This window comes from Passer domesticus, chromosome 3, assembly GCF_036417665.1.
Source record: "Passer domesticus isolate bPasDom1 chromosome 3, bPasDom1.hap1, whole genome shotgun sequence".
Taxonomy (NCBI): Eukaryota; Metazoa; Chordata; class Aves; order Passeriformes; family Passeridae; genus Passer; species Passer domesticus.
The window spans coordinates 46,917,900-46,936,212 of NC_087476.1; the positions used below are offsets into that span (position 1 = coordinate 46,917,900).

Consider the following 18,313-nt stretch of genomic DNA (forward strand, 5'->3'; position numbering starts at 1 on the left):
TAGGAACTAGACTGATGCTACTGTCTCACACAGGTCTTCAGACATATTTTGCACAGGAAACTTTTCATGCTGTTATAAGTCTGGGTTTAAACCAGTGATAATTTAAATTCAAACAAATGACTATATTCCTCGTTTCCCACAAGATCCTGATATTAACAATACATTACTTTTCATTTTTGTGACAGTTGTAAAAGAGAAATTCTAAGTACCAAGAACTCATTAGCATTGAAAAATAGTGGTAGCCTGGAAGTTAGGTTGGACTAATAGGCCTTTATTTATGCATGCTATTTAATAGTTAGCAAGCCTTCTGTTACTATTATATTTTCTGGGAAATCTCTTTGCTTAAGATTTTCTCCTGGGAAGCTGAGAAGCCTCAGAGAAATAAGAAAACAATAATTACCTGATTTGGTTCTCCTTTGTTTTGCTGCTTTGGAATGTAGTTAGAGATCTGACATGTAAATTGTTTTAACTTAATGACTGATCAGAGTCAAGCTGTGTCAGGACTCTGGAAGAAGTCATGAGTTTTTCATTATTATCTTTTAACCTTCTGTCTGTATCCTGTTGGTGTTCTTTAGTATAGTTTAGCATAATATAATATAATATAATATAATATAATATAATATAATAACAAATTAGCCTTCTAAGAACATGGAGTCAAATGAATTAATTTCCTTCCTTCTGGGTGACCCCAGAAACTACCACAGCCTTCCTTTTAGTACTTTACAGGAAACTTGAACAGCAGCTCACAGACACCTGATCATCATACTTGTATGACAAAATATGCTAGGCAAAACTTCTTCACCATGGCTAAAAGATAGAGTTCTAAGATGACAAATGACTAAATAAGGGCTTTTTCTTTATCTACCATTTCTGTGTTTAAATGGAAGCTCAGCAAGGTTAGTTTGTACTATTTAATTTTGAATAGAGAATATTTATCAGACCAACCTTGAAGCCTGGAGGCACTCCACCAACATAGAAAACAGCATTTTCAGGTTCCAAATTAAGAAGGGAGCCAGGACCAAGAACCTCTCCCTTTTTGATGAATTTTTCTTCAGCTGTGCTGCTAAGACTGGGCACAGTTAAAAACATTTTGCCGTGTCTTCCGATCCTGCAGAAAAGAATTGTAGGAGAAGAGAATTTCATGTTGGTCAGACTTACAAAAGAACAAACAAGCCTCCAACTCAGGAGGCAACTGAAACAGGAAGGGTTTTATTTCCTTAGAGAAGACTAGTGATCAGGAGGTTAAAAAAAGGGAGGGACCACAGACACTATCACTTCTTCCCTGTGGCCCCTTGGGTCTTGGCTCTTCAAAAGCAGGAAGAATTTCCATTTATTTCAGTAGGAGTAGAAGCAGGCACTGAAAACTCCTGATCAGCAGTTCTGACATAGCCTTTTCTGCTTAATTTTTCCCATTAACTGTTTGATTTTGGGGAAATACACGTTATCACTTTACCTCTCAATTTTGATGATGCTGAAGTAAGAAGGCCAGGTGCTGACAGGCTTGGCATCCAGAGGTATCTCCACATCTTGGTCCCCCAGATTATAAATGTACACAAGGTTGTCATTTTTAATTGCAAGACCAATGTAATGTTTTGCCTAAAACACCAATGCAGAGGGATATTAGAGATACAACATTGGAATAGATTTAACGCAGGACATAAGTAAAGGTAAGCTTTGATAAACTGTATGACACCTTCAAATATTACCAAAAGCTGTTTAAATAGAAACAAAACCTTTATTCTCTAATTGGTTGCTTTCACCGCATAAAACTGTACAGAAAGAAAGTCTCTGATATTTTACTTTATATTCATTTTGACTGAGGTAAATTCAAGGTTATGAGATCTCTGCTGGCCATGAATTAGTCATGTTCAATGGGAAGCTGTTCATCATTATTTAGTGTGCAGTGCCATGTGCAGGAAATAGTCTAAAGCCTAAGTACTATGCTGTAATTAAATATTCTGCCAAGAGGCGTTTCACTCGATTTATATTCAGTAGACATTCTTTTTAGGAAAGCTTAAAAATGAAAGCCTGCCTCTTTACCTCCCCAAGTAATAGGTTGCCAGAATGATACCTGGCTTGTGAGTTGTGATTTTTTTTTTTTTTCAGAACCACAGTTTAAAGAACAGTTATTTCAAAGTAGTGATGAAGAGTGTACACAGTGTACAACAGCAGCACAAGCCACAGATAAAGAAGTCTGCTTATCTTGTGGGTCTGTGACCTCAGAGATTTGGAATTGACACTGTCAGAACCATAAACTGATTAAAGCATATCTCACAGAAGCCAGGCAGGTGACATTAACTGCTTCAGAGCACCTCGCTATTGGCAGAGGAGATAGCAAGTGTGGCTCGCAGCAGTGACAATCAAAGCAGTACACTGCCAGGCAACTTAATTTGCTTTTTAGAGAGAATTCTTCATTGTTTGGGATGACAAGTCTCAAGGACAGGGGTCTCAGGAACCTTCGCTCTTTGCTTATCACAAAATCAATGGTGGTCACAGAATAGACATCTTTAGTTCTGAAACATGAAGAAACAGTAAGAGAAAAAACTGAGGGCAAATAAATTTCAAACTGATTTAATTTTTTTAAAAAACATATGCATAAAAATTAACTGGGTTATTGTCTTACATTTTTGTTTCCGAGGTACAAAATGAATCTGTCCGGAGAGGCTGCCAGTTGTGGGTTATCTTTGTGGAGCTTTATGTACAAGCTCATGGAAGTGAAAGATTTCAGTTCTTCCACGTTGATCTTTGGATTGACTTCAACAGCTGATTGGCCTTCAAACATCATAGAGACTTGGACCTGCAGTTGCAAATGGTCAAAGTGAGACACGTGTTGTTGCCTGGGGTCGTTACCTAAGGTAAGTGTTTGACAATACTGTGCCAGCAGCCTTGTTTACTGCAAGAGTGGAGTTGGCACCTATGCATTGGCATGTAATTGTGTGTTTGTAACAATCTTTCCTGAAAGACATGGTAAAGATTATGGAGAAAGTTATCCTAAAGTTGATTAAAGGTCCTAATGAACTCTGCTTAAGCATATTCATAAAGTAAATTACATTTCAGTGGGAGATAGTTGTGTGCTTAGTTGAATCAGGGCTACATTACCATGTATGCCACATAATGAAATTCTTACATAGCTATAAAACTTCTGCCCATAATTTATTTCTTTGCTTTGGGAGTAGTATGACCATTTTCTGTTCATGATCAATCCTGTTATATCATTGAATCTACAGTGATATTTATGACATGCTAAAAAAATTTGTAAAACTGTTCATTTTAGTTCAAAATGCTTTCAACATAACTGAAATAATGTTTTCAAGTTTAAACACAGTATACCGGAATCACAAAATACATTTTAAAGAACAGTCAAGCACTACATACAAACTGATTTTTCCAAGTTACATTCCAGCACTCTGAACATAGAATAATGCACTGAATTTTTTATTTCTCTGAATGAATTCAAATATACTTGACCTTGGTTTTCTTGTTAGAGAAAAATCCTCATTATTTATGTATGGTAATGAAAGTGGTTTTTTTGCTATAAATATGTGTGAGCCAAGGATTCTCTTACCCTGCAGAAAATTAATTCAAAAGAAAGGAAAAAAAATGCAGTAATCTCAGAAAAGCTTACATTAAATTGCTGTAATTATTACTCACGGTAATTAGCTTTGTAGGTAATTTGCCTACAAATTGTAGGTAATTAGGTTTTGTTGTTCTGGCCATCTTATACATTGTGCCCAAATCTTTATTGTCAAGTTGCTACTGCAGTAACAATAGTCTACCATGAATACTATGATAATGTCAAAAGCTTGCAAATAGTAACTGTAAAGATTTTAATGACTTCCAATGTGCTTTGTTCATCTGGTTTTGGGGAGGTGACAATGTCCAGGTTTGGGTTTCTAGCATAGCCCAAGAAAATGGAGGTTATAGTAAGATTTGATTATTAGAACTATTAACCAAAAGTCCCAAAAATCAAAAAGTTTTACCTTGCTTGCTACACTCCTGGTCTGAGCAATTAACTCTCTGATCCGCTGAATGCTGGAAGAAATGTTGTTTGCTGGTGCCTTCTGTTCTACTCTGCGCATTTTGTCCAGGAGTTGAGGGAAAACTTCTGTAAGTTTCTTCACTGCAGTTAGAAAAGAAGAGACATATTTTTTTCCTCTTTGAAAGATTGGTTTTGCATCAGGAATATTCCACCCTTTCCTCTTAGGTTATCTCACCTGCCTCCTTCTTCTTTCTGACCAAGTCATAATTGTGATGTGTGGGATGCAGTGATTTCAGAAAGGGTAATGATTTCTCAGAATCTGGTATTGTTAAAGGTTTTGGAAATAAATTTGCACAAATGACGCTGTTTTCTTAGGATTCATAGGTAATACTGTGGTGTGTTACCTCTGTAATACTTTCCTGAAGGAACTCTGCAAAAATTAATAGTTTTAACCTTTTAATCTTCCTTCAAGACAAATGAATGTTAACCCTAATTTTACATCTACAGCAACTGAAGCAGAAAGATTATTTGTTCAGCATCTCAGTGGATATCTGTGGCTGACCTGGTAACTGCATCTGAGAGTTATGGTTCATGAACTCTTCAAATTCATGTTAGGGGAGATGTATAGGCTGTTTTCCTCAGCTTTCAGCTATGTGTGTCTCCAGAGGTCATCACCTAGACAGCAGCAGTGGCTGCACAGGAGATGCATTTTCTTGTAGCTCACAGTCCACTCTCATGAAAGAAACATAGCAAATTTCATGCTGTGGTGTACAGCAATAGAAGGCCTTAGATGATGATGATGCGTGTGCACCTAAACTGTGCTTAGTATCTGCCCCAGCCTTTGTGATTTGTAACCTTGTTAACCTTCCTGCCTGCATCTGCCAGGGGTCATGAATTAGAGTCCTGGACCTTTGGTCTTTCGCTGCTGTGTCCTCTGGTGGTACATGTGCAAATGTCATTGTTATCGAAGGGAAATTCAGGGGCTCTGTTCTGTGCAAAGGGAGAGAAGTCCTTTCCCAGGAAGATAAGCAGAAAAATTACCAAGAATTAAAAATAACTACCCTTAATTATAATCCAATTTTATCACATCAGATTCCAATGACATGGCTGCCCTTTGAAGGATATTTACACATCACATCATTTTTCATCTTTAATTAAATGTAGGTACAAGAAGCTGAGTATAATGAAATGTGATTTTAGCTACGAGCTACGTGCATGTAAGAAAGATCCAGCATTCAGAGTTAATTTTAATGACATGGATTCACTGTAAAGGTTAAGACCAGATTTGTAGGGTTTAAAGTTATATTTTAGGGGTTGTCAACCTTATATCCACCTGCTCTTGTGTTCTTCCGGTTGTATTTTTATCTTTCTATGGGACTCATAGAAGGGCTTGTGTTGGAAGAGACCTTAGAGATCACCTAGTTCCTACCCCCCTGCTGTCCCTTAGAGACCTTAGAGATCACCTAGTTCCAACCCCCCTGCTGTGGGCAGGGACACCTTGCACGGGACCACATTGCTGAGAGCCCCACCCAACCTGGCCTTGAACAACTCTGGATGAAGACTAGAGAGGCAGGTAAAGGGGCTAATCACCAGATATAGGAGAGTGTATAAAAAACAGGGGAGGAGGAGCAGACTCCAGTCACTTACCCCATGGAGTCCTACAAGTCTACTTGTTTTTGGATAGAATGAAAAATCTGTATTTGTCAGTCCTGTCCTGTCTCTGCTTGGATGGTTTCATTTGTGTTTTACTCTCCAAGTTCAGTCTAGGAGTGGGCTATATAGAAATTTAGACCCTCAATTTTTTTTTCCATTTAGTTCTGAAATTCCTTATGTAGTAGGACTTAGTAATTATCTGTTCTATATAAAGCTTACTGTACATTAAAATATAATGATTTTAATGAATCCTCAAAGAATGACAGTAAATTTTGGTGATCCCAAAATGTGTTAAATTTTCTACTTAAAACCCCCAACAAAATCCAAATCAACTTATAGGAAGTTTTCTTTACCTTTTTTTTCTATTTTTAAGGCAAAAACTGCAATCTCAGAAAATGATTTAGCAAATTGCAGCCACTTTTTTGTTTTTAATAATCTGCAACTAAATTGGAATTGTGTTTGATTCACTATCTTAAAACCTGGCTTTTCTGTTTGAAATTTGATGTATTAAACTTGAAATGATACTACATGTAAACACAAAACTAACATCTGTAACTACTAGAACTATTGTGAAATCGCAGTATAAATCTCTTTTTGCCTTTATAATGACATTCAACACAGAAGAACATTGAGTTTGATTTTTGTCTTTGAGATGAAGGTGAGAATGGAAAAGAAAACTAGTCTTACCCAGTGATAAAATATAAAAAAAGGATAGAACGGAAATTGTCAAGGAGGAAATACCCTGACTGTAACCTTCCTGACATTTTCCCCTTTTCCTTTTTCCTTCCCACACTGTCTGCCAACCTCTCTGCTGAAGCCCACCAGTTCCCTGCACAATGGCAGCACAGACTATTCTCAGACAAACTGCACAGCCAAGACATGCTCTCACCCTTCCAAACCCAAGTGCAAGCTTTATTCAAGGGCAGTGCAGACATGCCAGCTTAGAGTCTTCAGCTGCTCTGCTACTGTTATTGGCATGAAGATCAGGTGTTTTGGTGTTCCACACATCTGTCTGAATGTTTGTTGTGACTTTCCTTTGGACTTGGATGGACATTCCTCCTATCAGATCAACCTCTCCTGGCAGAATACACAGCTGATCTGGGCACACTCCACCATGCCTGCCATGTCTGCATCTGTCTTCCTGGGCTGTGAATCACAATCACATCTGTCTGGAGCACTACCTGTGCCAGCCTCCTCTGCGGCACTGATCTCTCTTCTCCGCTATTTCCACCTGATCTTTCAGGCAAAAACATCTCATTGTACCTTTAAACAAACAAATCAAATGCCTTCAGAGCAAAAATGCCATGGGAAAGCTTCCTCCACAAATGTACTAGGGCACACTTTGCTGTAGGCTGGATGTTAGCATCTCTCCAGCAGTTAGTTTGTGGTCAGCAGGCCCTCCAGGAGCTCAGATAGGAACAAATATTTTCAAGGTGACTCCTGACCTGCAAAACCACCATCACAGAGAAGACATTTTTTCCAGGCACATCACATAGGAGCTGTTCTTGTTTCTTTATGGGAACATAACCAAGGGAGAGGTCATTATTTTAACTCTGTTCACTCTTACAGAGCACCTCAAATGCTGCTGGAAATATTTCCTCCAGTAGAAGAGCTAGTATGAGCAGATTTTTTTGAATCCTGTATGTCTGCTGGTATTTTGAGCATGAAGAGCCAAATGTGGTCTGTGCTGCTGCTCTACCCACTAAGCTGGCAAGGGAAAATGTTAAATGTAAATCAAGTGTAAAGGTGAATAAAACCAGCCTCGTGTAAGCTACAGCACACTGTTTCTCTTGGAAGTTCTTCATCATACCATTCCCTCCTGGGAGGCCAATCATATCCACATTTGCATTATTTTACATGGTAATTAGAGCCCATAGCCTAAACTACTCTGTGGTGATCAAAAACATTTTACAGCAATGCAATCCAATCCAAGTGCTGCTATATTAACTACACTCTGATGGAGCTCTGTGCAGTGACTATCAGTGAGCTTACCCATTCCCAGAGGGAGAGGTTCACTGTTCCCTTTTGATGAAAAGCTCAGAGAAATCTGAGTTTCCTCCAGTTCAGGAGGCAGAAACTGGGGGTATTGAATAGCACTACATTTCTTCTTGTAAAGGGAACCACTTCTATACCAGTTCTTGGGAGCACTCACTTAACCATAAATACTAGGTAGGGGTAAGGGTGTTATGGATCATGGAATTCTGAAAATAACATGACTCTTGGGATTCCCCAGCTGAAAGACTGTGACTTTGGAACACTAGAAACAATGTTGGGTTTGGTGCTCATAACACCATTTGCAGTAAAATGACACTTGAGTTGCAAACTTCCTGACAGAAGGAGAAAACATTTAGGGCAGTAGATCTGAGATTCAGACTTTTTGGAGACAGAGTCAATGAAGTTATGGAATTTCTCTGGGGCACTTTTAGAAGGCAAGACATCACTGAACAGATCTGCAGGTGATGATATAATCAAAAATGTGAAGGAAATGACTTGTTCTGGACTTCCAACCTCCCTCGTCATAAACATCTTAGGATTAGTGAACCTCCTGAGCAGAGTCAAGAATACATGGAACAATAAATAGTGGTGCTGTAATCAATTTTTTATTCCAAATATTTTAATTTCTAGATTGGTTATTTTCATCCCCAATTATTCTTTTCCTTTTTTCTACAGTCACTTAATTTCAACTTCATCTTCATGTCTCTTTTTCTGCTCTTGCCTATCATCTTCATTTTAATTTTGTAGTCTGCCTTAGCTTTTCTTTTGTCTTTTTATTTGCCTTAAATTTTTCATAAGTTTTCCAGTGTTTCCAATAATAAAAGTGGAATTAATGTGATGTTTACAAGCTTCTCCAGAAATCACCCTGCTTAAATATTTTATTTTCTCCTTTATCCTCTTTGACCCCTTTGTTTAGACTACAAGCTCATCAAGTAAGGGACCATTTCTTCTCCATGTTTGCACACCTGAAGACAAAAGGGCTCTGTTTTCAGATGCTTCTCAATGTTAAAAAGCAAACAAACAAAAAACCCTAAATCACCAACCATAATAGCAAGAAGTGTTTAAACAAGCTGTTTACCATTCAGTGTGTCCTTGGTACCCTGATAAAAATGAATTAGAATTCAGTAAGTCTTCAGCACTTAAGTATTTAAATAATTTTTGGAAGTCTCTGAGGATCCAATGTTTTTAAAATATAGTCAAGTGTTGGAATGTTGGGGGACACAAGATAGATGATGGACTTTGGACCTGGTTAACATAAGAGATTTGATAACAGGATGCCTTGGCAAAAGCAAACAGGAACTTTGAAAATTCGACCTAGATAACAAGAAGATTTAATCAGACAGGTTGACTCGAAAAAGAAAATCCTATTAAACTCTGCACGCAAGAGATGTTGTTATATGCATAAGTTTGTGTATGCAATTTTAACCTTACCATTGTAGTACACATTACTAGTCTCCCTGAAATAGTATATAAGTGTTTGTATCCCACAATAAAATTGGATTCTGATCACTGAGTCAGTCTCCCTGTCTCTCTCTATCGCCGAAAGTCAAGACCTAGACAGCTGCTAGGTTTGGAAAGTTTTCATGGAGGCAAAATGCTAGAAGATTATATGGGATGAATATGCAATGTAAACAATTCTTACAAGATATTATTGTGATGATTTCCTGATTTTTTAGCACTGAGGAATGGCAAACTTCAGGTCACCCTACCTGCATCCCCAGCTGAATGCACAGCACTGTCATATGCCTCTGAATTTTGCTGGAAGTCTTGCAGGTTTTGGGACCACAGCCTCACGTTCTCACCCATGGGGGTCGTAGCCTGTGTTACTGTCGTGGTAGCACTCACAGCCTCTGCAGTCTTCAGTTGAGCTTGCTCCAAACGCTCTCTGGTCTCCACTACAGAACAAATAGGGAGTGATAGGAAATGAACTCTTTCAAATATTCAAGTGTGTTGTGTGTTTCATCCCTCCCCACTCTCTGTCTTCTTCCCTTTTCTCTTCTTCACTCCAGTTTATTTACACTGAGCATGATGTCGTATGGAATGGAATGGAATGGAATGGAATGGAATGGAATGGAATGGAATGGAATGGAATGGAATGGAATATTCTTTTGGTCAGTTGAGGTCAGCTGTCCTGGCTGTGCTCTTTCTTAGCTTCCCATGCATTCCCAGTCTCCTCACCAGCATGAAAAGCAGAAAAGGCCTTGGCTCTGTGTAAGCCCTGCTCAGTAGCAACAAAAACATCTCTGTATTATCAACTCAGTGTTCAACAAAAATCCAAAACTGAGCTCCATGCTAGTCACTATGAGGAAAATTAACTCTACTGCAGCCAAGACCAGCACAAGGTTCAAGAAGACTGTTAATAATTTCAGTGACAAAACATTTAATTTCGTTCTGAAAGCTGGGTGATAATCTAAGTCTAGTAGTTTCAGCCAAACTCTTTTAAGTGCCTCCAGTGCTGAACTCTTAGTAGCAACTTCACATCCATATTCAAAGATAAAAATGTGCTCTTGAATGTATGAAGATGAAGCATCACAGAGATGAAGTTCCTCTCCCAACCTGTCTCTGCTGACTGCATTTTTGCGATGGCTCTCATCAGCTGGCTCCGCAGGGCATTCATCCTGGCAAAAGTGCCATTGACTTGCCAGCTGGTGTCTGCAATGGTGTAACTGCTGCCTGTGGGGACAAAAGGGAGGTACAACTGAGGGGTGTCCAAGTGGTGTCTGAAAAGGTAAATTCAATCCTGGGGAGGTATGTCCTTAGGCATTTATTATGCCATGGACAGTATACCATGGACTCTTTTCATTTAGATATACTTGCACTCCTGACTTTACATAATCTAAAGGAAAACCAGCCCTGCAGCACCCCTGCTTTCCACAGGGTGTCTTCCAAAAACCTGGAGAGCTGTGTTCCAGTCAGTACTCTGCCCTTGCTTTACCACAAGTGTTGAGAATAACTGCAACTGGTACACAGGAATAATTTTCAAGAGCTCAAATTGTCCTGATAAATGTAAAAAGTAATTCTGTAATTCTAGATCTTTCTTTCATTTACAGTGAAGAAAGGCCAAACTACTTTAACATTTATTATTACTCTCCGCTGGTGAAATCCAGCTTTATGAACATTTAAGCTGCTGTGAACTGTTGAACTACTTAATTGAGCATATTTACCAGTGAACAATGGTTTTCAGGGTCACATATTAAAATGGTAGTTATGTCTGAAATGGACTTTTCATGATTGAAATAAACTATCAGTATCTAGTAGGATGACAAAACATGAGCTACTCAAACTGTGCCCATGGCCATTTCAAGCACTTTGTGTGGTAAATTCAATCAATAACCTATTCTATTGCAGCAGTTCTGCTTAGTGATATGCTTCTGAAATTTATTTTAATGTGCTTTTTTAAATTTTATTTTATGGCTATAGGCTGATTGGGAAAAGAGAAAGGATGTATATTTACTGTCATGTGCTGTCCGTTGTAGCTGCATGGCTCGGATGAGAAGTTCTTCACTTTTACCTTTATGGTAAATGACCTGAGTGTCAATTCCAACTGCAGCCTACAAGCATGTTCCAAAAGAGAAAGTCAGAATAATCCTCATCAAATATTCCACTTTATTGTGATTGTGGACAATATTTTACCTGCATATAAATACAACTGCAAAGTCACTGCAGTTTCATTTGGTTTGTTAAGATTTAAGATTAGCAGTTGGATTGGAAAAAAGTCTGAAAAGCAAAATTTTCTGTTTTAAGAAAGTTTAGAGAAGTGCATGGTTTTCCAAACAACAGTACTGAGTAAAAAAGATGGAGAAAATTTGTCAGCTCCAGTTTAGTACATATGACTAAATGCTGCCTGTTATTTAGGTGTTGTGACTGTTCATTTCTACTGTCGTCTCAGAGAGGTGATGAATGCTTTCACTTCATGGTGAGCTGCCTTGCAGTCTGCAGCAGTATGCTGGACACAGAGGGCTGGACTTGAAATCCCTCAGCCCTCTGGGGTTCAGACTCCTTTAATCTACCCAAATCCTCTTGCTATCTCACTAATAAATTGCTGGTAAATAACATGTATACAGATTGATAACTACAGACATACAAAAAATACATGCAAGGTATTTTTGAACAGCAAGGCCAGAGAAAAAATTAGCATCCTACTCCTCACACTGAGTGTATGAGTGGACTTTGTCCCATCTCAGCCTAATTTTCTATGAGACACAGTGATGTCTTAACCACATTTCCTGCCATATGGCACTGAGTGAAGCAGGAGGGCTCAAGCACTAAGTGCCAGCTCAGGTTCCTACAAGAGTAGGGAATGTCTGTAATTTCACAGAAATGTCTCAATGTGAGTGACAACACAGAGCAGCATCACCCTATGGGACAGGGACAGAAGAACCTCTTGTGTATTTTCAAATACCAGGGGACTTCAGACTGGAAGAGTAATTAACTACATGGGATTTAATTCAGGAAATAATAAAGGAAAAAATTGTGCAGTGAGAAGTTCAATACTGCCAGTTAAGGTAAATTTGTTTTTTCTTTACATTTAGGTGCCTGAAGTCTCTGAAGCATTGTAAAGTAAAAGCTGGGATTATGAAAATTACTTACATCCTTGACCCGGTTTGTTGTGTTCAGTGCCAACAGTGCAACTTCATTGGCTTCTTCGATATAACCAGCAATGTTTTCATACACATTTGAAGCATTGATTGCCCTTTGTACCAAGCCATTCGAATCAACACCATACAAATTCCTGTTAAAAAGAGAGCAAAAGGTGAAAGAAACCAAACTGAATCAAAGTAGTTTCTGACTACGTAATCACACAAATAAATGTACTTGGCCTAACTGGTATTCTCTTCATTGTGTTTGACCAATCTAAAGCAGGTGAAAACTGTGTGGATAGGAGAGTCTTCCCTGCCATTTAACTCTGAGAATTTTGCCCTTAATATTTATGTGAGCAGCAACAAATGACTACTCAGCTTTTGCTTTTTTAAATTTTTTCTTCCTAGATTAGATATTCCTTAAATTCACAGAATAACAGGTCTATCAGTAATCCTTCTTTAAGAATAATTCCTATCCATGAATGGAAAGACCTATGTGTTTCAGTGACCAGGATAGCTGTGTCACTGTCCTGCCTATATTTTCCAAACATAAGTGGGAAAACAGGGAGAATGAGATGAAGAACTACCCCTACCCATGAGAATTTGCAGGAAATTAGACTGAAAGAAACCTTTAATGGCATGGTTTTGATCTGTGTATTAAGTGATAACTGGCCTTCAGGGGAGATTCCAAACAGAAAATAGTTGAGGGCTCAACATTCATCTGTTAACAATTTCAAATAAATATTATTTTTTTAATTTTCTGGTGATAAGCAGATTTCAAACTATATTTTAGAAATAGATTCTAAATGTAGATGTATTTGCACATGTGTGCATTCACTTCAAAGTATTTGCACACCAAGAGATTATTACATTTCCAGATTCAGCATTATTGCAAGAATTTTCTGCTAAATTCCCTTAAGGCAAAACAATAAACTCTATCAAATAAAAGCCTAACAGGCCAGTAAAGTAAACTTATAAATCCAAGATGTTTTGAAGACAGGCTAAATGTTTAAAGGATTAAAGTTTCACTGCAGGACAATCTTCTCAACAAATAATAGAGTCAGCATTATTCCATCTGGGTATTTTGTAATTACTTTTGTTTACTTTTTGTGAAATTCCTAATGTGTTGGACTTGGTAATAATTTTTAAATTATTTTAGAAAGGGAGGAAGGGTAGCTATATGGAGTATCTTCTTTCAAGTTAGTCTGCTGCCCCCAGTTAGCTGATCTCAGACTGAACATATTGTTTGGTTTTTTTATGTTTCTGTAGTTTGTGTGTCATTATAGAACAGTTTCAGATGTCAGCTTCATACAATTGCATAGAAGAAGACCATCTGTTATTTTTTTTCCTCTATTTTAATCTCCTATCTAGGGCATATGAATATTAAGAAACAACTGGTATTTAGATAATATACTTGAAGAGTAGTTGTAAGCTTATCTTCCGAAAGCATATGCCTATGATATTACTTAAGGTAGAATTTGGTGGCATATTTTATTTAAGAATTCATTTACATCAGGGATTTTTTTCATTAAAAAAAAGAAAAAAAAAAGAAAAATTAAATTTATCTAGAAGTACTTTTTTAGTAAATTGGTGCAATGTTGATGCATTTAGTATCTTCCAGCAAAATAGAAAGACTCACAATATGTTTTTGATGCTGTTGTCAGCCAGTTTCATTGGGACACAACCTACTGAGCATCAGAACTGCTCCATCTGTAAAACTGCTCTTGGAATAAAATTATCACAAAGCTCATTTTGTGCCCTGTAATGCTAAACATTTTTTTAATGTAAATGAACTTACTGACATGAGCAGTTTCTGCAGATCCTATTTACTGACATGAGCAGTTTCTGCAGACCCCATTTAATCTTGCTTGTACTATTTTACTTTTCACTAATCCACCTTTCCTATTTTGCTATAGGAAGAACATGCCCAATTAGACTAGAGGGAATGTCATGTAAGATATACACTTGTTATTCAAAATGTTTCATAGATTTTGCCTTGCTCAACTTCAGCTGTTCTCTGTGGACCATGAACAGTCCTTCTACACAAGAATTAACACTGATTTGTTTAGTGCCTGTTTATTGTCACTGTGCTTCTGCTTGTCTTTTCAGCTGTTCAGTAAGTGGCACTTGTGTGAACAGACTCTGCTTAAATTTTACCCATCCAGCTCATCAGCAAGTCTTCTTAGGTTTTGTGCATGATGCATAGCCTTTTCTACCAGTTCATCATCAAACAGGGACAGGTTGGCTATTTTTTCTTGCAGTTCCTTTTTTGCTCCATCTATTTCTGCGTAGAACCCTGATGCATTCTGAACAAAACAGGGAAAGGAGGAAAGAAGATGAAAGTTGCAAAAAATCAAGTCTGTATTTTGATTATTATGGTTTTTTTTACCCTTTATATTATAATAATGTTCCTTTATTTCTGTTGAAGTTGTTTTATTTTACGTCTTTAAGAGAAAAAGGGGAAAGATCTAATGGTGAATGCCAGTATGGAGACAAATGCAGGAAGATGAAAATCAAGAAAAATTCTGGAAATCACTTAAGAAGGCATTGGAAAGAGATGTATAAAATAAAAAAAGAAAGATGGTAAAAGTCTTTCTTTATGCCTTGTATGTTTGCTCCAGAATTGTGCCAATGACAAGTCTTTCAGAGTGAAGTCACCTTTCTGCCTCCTTGCACAGAGAGATTCCTCATGCTAAGACATCTTGGATTAGTCTAATTTGTAAATGAGTTCACTAAATACTATCTATGCATGTATAGGCAAGGAGAAGTAGAATCCCCCTGCCTTAGCCATGTTTCTTCCTTTTATGAAATACTTGTGGAAAAACCAAATGGCTTGCTTGCTGATGTGTTTGAAGATTAGAAGTGTGGCAAAATATGATTCTAAGTGGGTTTCAAAATACGTGAAAATTGTGAAACTGAGAGAGGGAAAAAGGATGAATGGGTGAAATGGGACAATACTTGTTGCTGATGAGGATGGACAATGTATGATTTTGTACTTTTTTCCTTGCAGTGTGAACATCCTCAATGTGGAACCCAAAATTATAAACTGCAGCAATTTGTTTTGCACAAAACACCTGAGAAAAACCCCAATGTACTGCTTGAACATGGGGATAGTTACAAAGTAAGCTGTCTTTCTGTTTACTCAAATTATTTTTTGAAAGAAAAATTAATGAACTTTGATAAATGCTTTTGTGTCAAGGAGTGGGCAACTGTGACCAAAATGAATGTTAATGGAATATTTTATTTTTTTCTTCAATTATTTCAAAATTTTAAAATAAGTCATGAAGAAAGAAAACAGCTTTGGTAAATATTTTAGTTAGCAAATTCCTAGTTTTATTTTCTTTATCTTCTTATGCAAAAGTCAACCCCAAAAATTTTCTACAAATTTCCTTCAGCACCACATATGATTCAAAACACTGGATAGTAGTCTACAGTTCCAGAAAAGGATTTCTAGACAACAATCTAGCTATACATATTTGACACAGTGCCTGGTTCTAATGCTGATATCTGGCATCTTCAGTGTTCTTCCATGCTCACTCATAGGCACTAGGAAAGGAATTTAGCATATAATGCAGTCTTTTACCAGAGCACCTGTTGGCAGCTCCTTGTAATGAAATAATTGAGAGCTCTACAGCAGAATTTTTCATTAAGCTTTGCCTACAGTAATGGGTCCTTATACTAGAATTAGTTTTTAAGCAGTCAATTGTAATAACAGAGCTTTTCAGCCAAGAAAACCATCTACTTTTTCAAGGAATATTAACCAGCATTTCACTGAAGCAGTATAAAGAAGTAGAGTTTTTCCATTAGTGATCTAAACATATGACTTTAAAAAATCTGGATGTATCATTTAAACAAGCCACTGAAGTACTTACCTTTATTACTTCACTTAAATCAGAATTGACCTTTTGCGGTCCTTCCAAAATAGTTGTGGCACTGAGCAGAATGCTGTCCACTTCATCCATTTGCTCTTTTGTCTTCTCATGCTGTTTCTAAAAAGAAAACTCAAAACATAAATCTCATCCAATACCAGTTGTGCTTTGATATGCTAATTTTTGTTAAATGTGCTGGCGTTTATTAAAAGATCTTGGTGAGCTCAATAGATTTGAGACATATCGGAAGTCAGATTTTCCAAGACAGATCTAAGTGGTACATATCACAACGTGAATTACTTTTTTTTGTTTGTTTGTTTTTGTGAAAGAAATGTTGGATGATTAAAAAAAAATTTCATGTTACAGCCTAAGAAGTTATTGGAATGAAGCGCTATTCAGTGCATAGGAGAGACAAATTAAACCTGGATTTTTCATAGTCATCTGGAGACTGTATTTTTCTGGAGTTTTTTTAAATCTACAGTACAGACATCTCCTTTCCTTGTCACTAGTAAAGCCAATGTGAAAAATCTCTTTATTACAGAATCTGCCTTCCTTGTGAGGAATAATGGAGATCCAAATGGTTAAGAACAGTGAACAAATACAACTACACACTCCAGGCTTTGCTTCATACCTGTGAGACAAGCTGCAGCTTGTCACTGTAATTATGGAACAATGGAACAACGGAAGAAGTTTTGTACTTAAGGATCTCAAACTCTTGTGAAAGGATTCACTAGAGGAGCACTCCTGATTTCTCTATTGAATTCTTAGACCTTCCATATCAGCATGAACTTCTAACACTGCAAATTTCAAGAACTCAAAACTCTGCCAGTGATGCTATGAAACAGAGAGGTTGGCCTGAATTTGTGGGATCATTCTTCAAATCACAAAATTGCTCACTGACGCCCTCTCCTCCAGAATACAAACAATTTCAGCCATTGAAATGAAAACAATTTGATTTGAATGGCCCCAAATTGATCTCTTTGTAATTTTCTTCTTTGCTGAAAAAAATAAGTGAAAAGTTTTCTGGATATTCTGGTTTTGAATTCCTTAAAATAAATTTATGAAAACAGGAAAAGAATCACACAACTGCTCAGAAGAGAAGGGGACAGGTCATCTCTGAGCTTTCTTCCAGAGTGGAAGCTTTACTTTACTCAAAACCCTGAAACTGTTAATTTGGACACGACACAGGGGAAAACTGTTGTAGCCTTAGAGCTAAGCTAGCAAGTTCATCCAGCAAGTAGGAAACCCAATTTCAAGGTACCTATTGTGGAGCAGTTAGACAATGGATTTGGGCTTGAAGATTCACGGACAACTGTCAACTCCTCTTGAAAAAGTGGGGATGCATTTTGTTTAAAGTGGTTCAGAGGAAATTTGGATCAGACAGTATGAATGCACTCAGCCCAGGGCACAAATGCAGTGCACAGTCTTTATAAGTAATTGCTTTCTTAGAACAGAATTAGTTTTGTGAACATGAGGCCCTCCCACATAATAAGTCAGGACACAATTGGATGAAATAATCCCACCACAATATTTGTAGCAGCCATGCTACTAGAAATTTCAAGCTTCTTGAGTTTTACTGTAACATGCCTTTCTAGCCTAGGCATAAATATCCATCTCTTCCTTGGTCTGATGAGGCATGACATGCAAAAACTTCTCATTTATTGTCACTCCACAAATAGATAATAGTACCTTGCATTTCCACAAGCTGTTTCTTAGAACTGAAGAGTCAAACTCATCCTGCTGAGTGCCCCAAGAAATTCTTTTTTTAGTGTGGTGATTCCTGAATCTAAATTGTATGCAATTTACTGTTTTAAGCAGTGGCAGAGATGGAGTGTTCACAGTCAACAGTTATGATAAATGTGGTGCACAGTACCTCCTGCCTTTGGAGCCTGGCTGTGTTTTCCCTGTTTATATCCTCTGTTTGTGTAACATAGTCAAGCGCCTCGCCTAATGCCTCCTCCAGGTCTGACAGCTTCACATCCTGCTCGCTGAGCTGCTCCAGCACATCAGTTACCAGGGATCTGGTGTCATTGTGCTTCTCGTGAAATGCTTCAATTTGCTGTAGCACTGGGACAAAAATAACAGGCAAATAAATCCAAAGCTTGCATTTCTGACAGAACTTACCTTTACAGCAATTTCTTTGCTGTTACTCAGGCGACAGTAAAACACATTTTGTAAAGCTCACTTGAGGGATTATATACCTAGATTTTAATTTTCCCTTCCCTTTTGAGAAGGAA

The 18,313-nt window shown here is 37.6% G+C and overlaps 1 protein-coding gene and 1 long non-coding RNA gene across 3 annotated transcripts in view; one reads left to right on the forward strand and one right to left on the reverse strand.

Moving 5' to 3' along the window:
* LAMA4 (laminin subunit alpha 4) overlaps positions 1–18,313 on the reverse strand; it is a 100,503-nt gene that overhangs the window by 29,601 nt on the left and 52,589 nt on the right. For both annotated transcript variants that reach the window (XR_010358606.1, XM_064412963.1), the window contains exons 11-21: positions 17,950–18,143; positions 16,080–16,196; positions 14,365–14,513; positions 12,218–12,359; positions 11,082–11,178; positions 10,184–10,300; positions 9,337–9,522; positions 3,981–4,120; positions 2,624–2,797; positions 1,454–1,596; positions 946–1,108 (exon numbers count right to left, since the gene is read on the reverse strand). Coding sequence is in view for 1 of the 2 variants with exons in the window: in XM_064412963.1 (XP_064269033.1) it covers positions 946–1,108; positions 1,454–1,596; positions 2,624–2,797; positions 3,981–4,120; positions 9,337–9,522; positions 10,184–10,300; positions 11,082–11,178; positions 12,218–12,359; positions 14,365–14,513; positions 16,080–16,196; positions 17,950–18,143 (1,622 nt within the window). In the remaining variant the exon portion in view is untranslated. The remainder of the gene's footprint in view (positions 1–945; positions 1,109–1,453; positions 1,597–2,623; positions 2,798–3,980; positions 4,121–9,336; positions 9,523–10,183; positions 10,301–11,081; positions 11,179–12,217; positions 12,360–14,364; positions 14,514–16,079; positions 16,197–17,949; positions 18,144–18,313) is intronic.
* Positions 9,737–14,492, forward strand: LOC135296524 (uncharacterized). Its single transcript, XR_010358609.1, has 3 exons — positions 9,737–9,969; positions 12,160–12,380; positions 14,317–14,492. It is a non-coding gene; the product is annotated as an uncharacterized LOC135296524 (long non-coding RNA).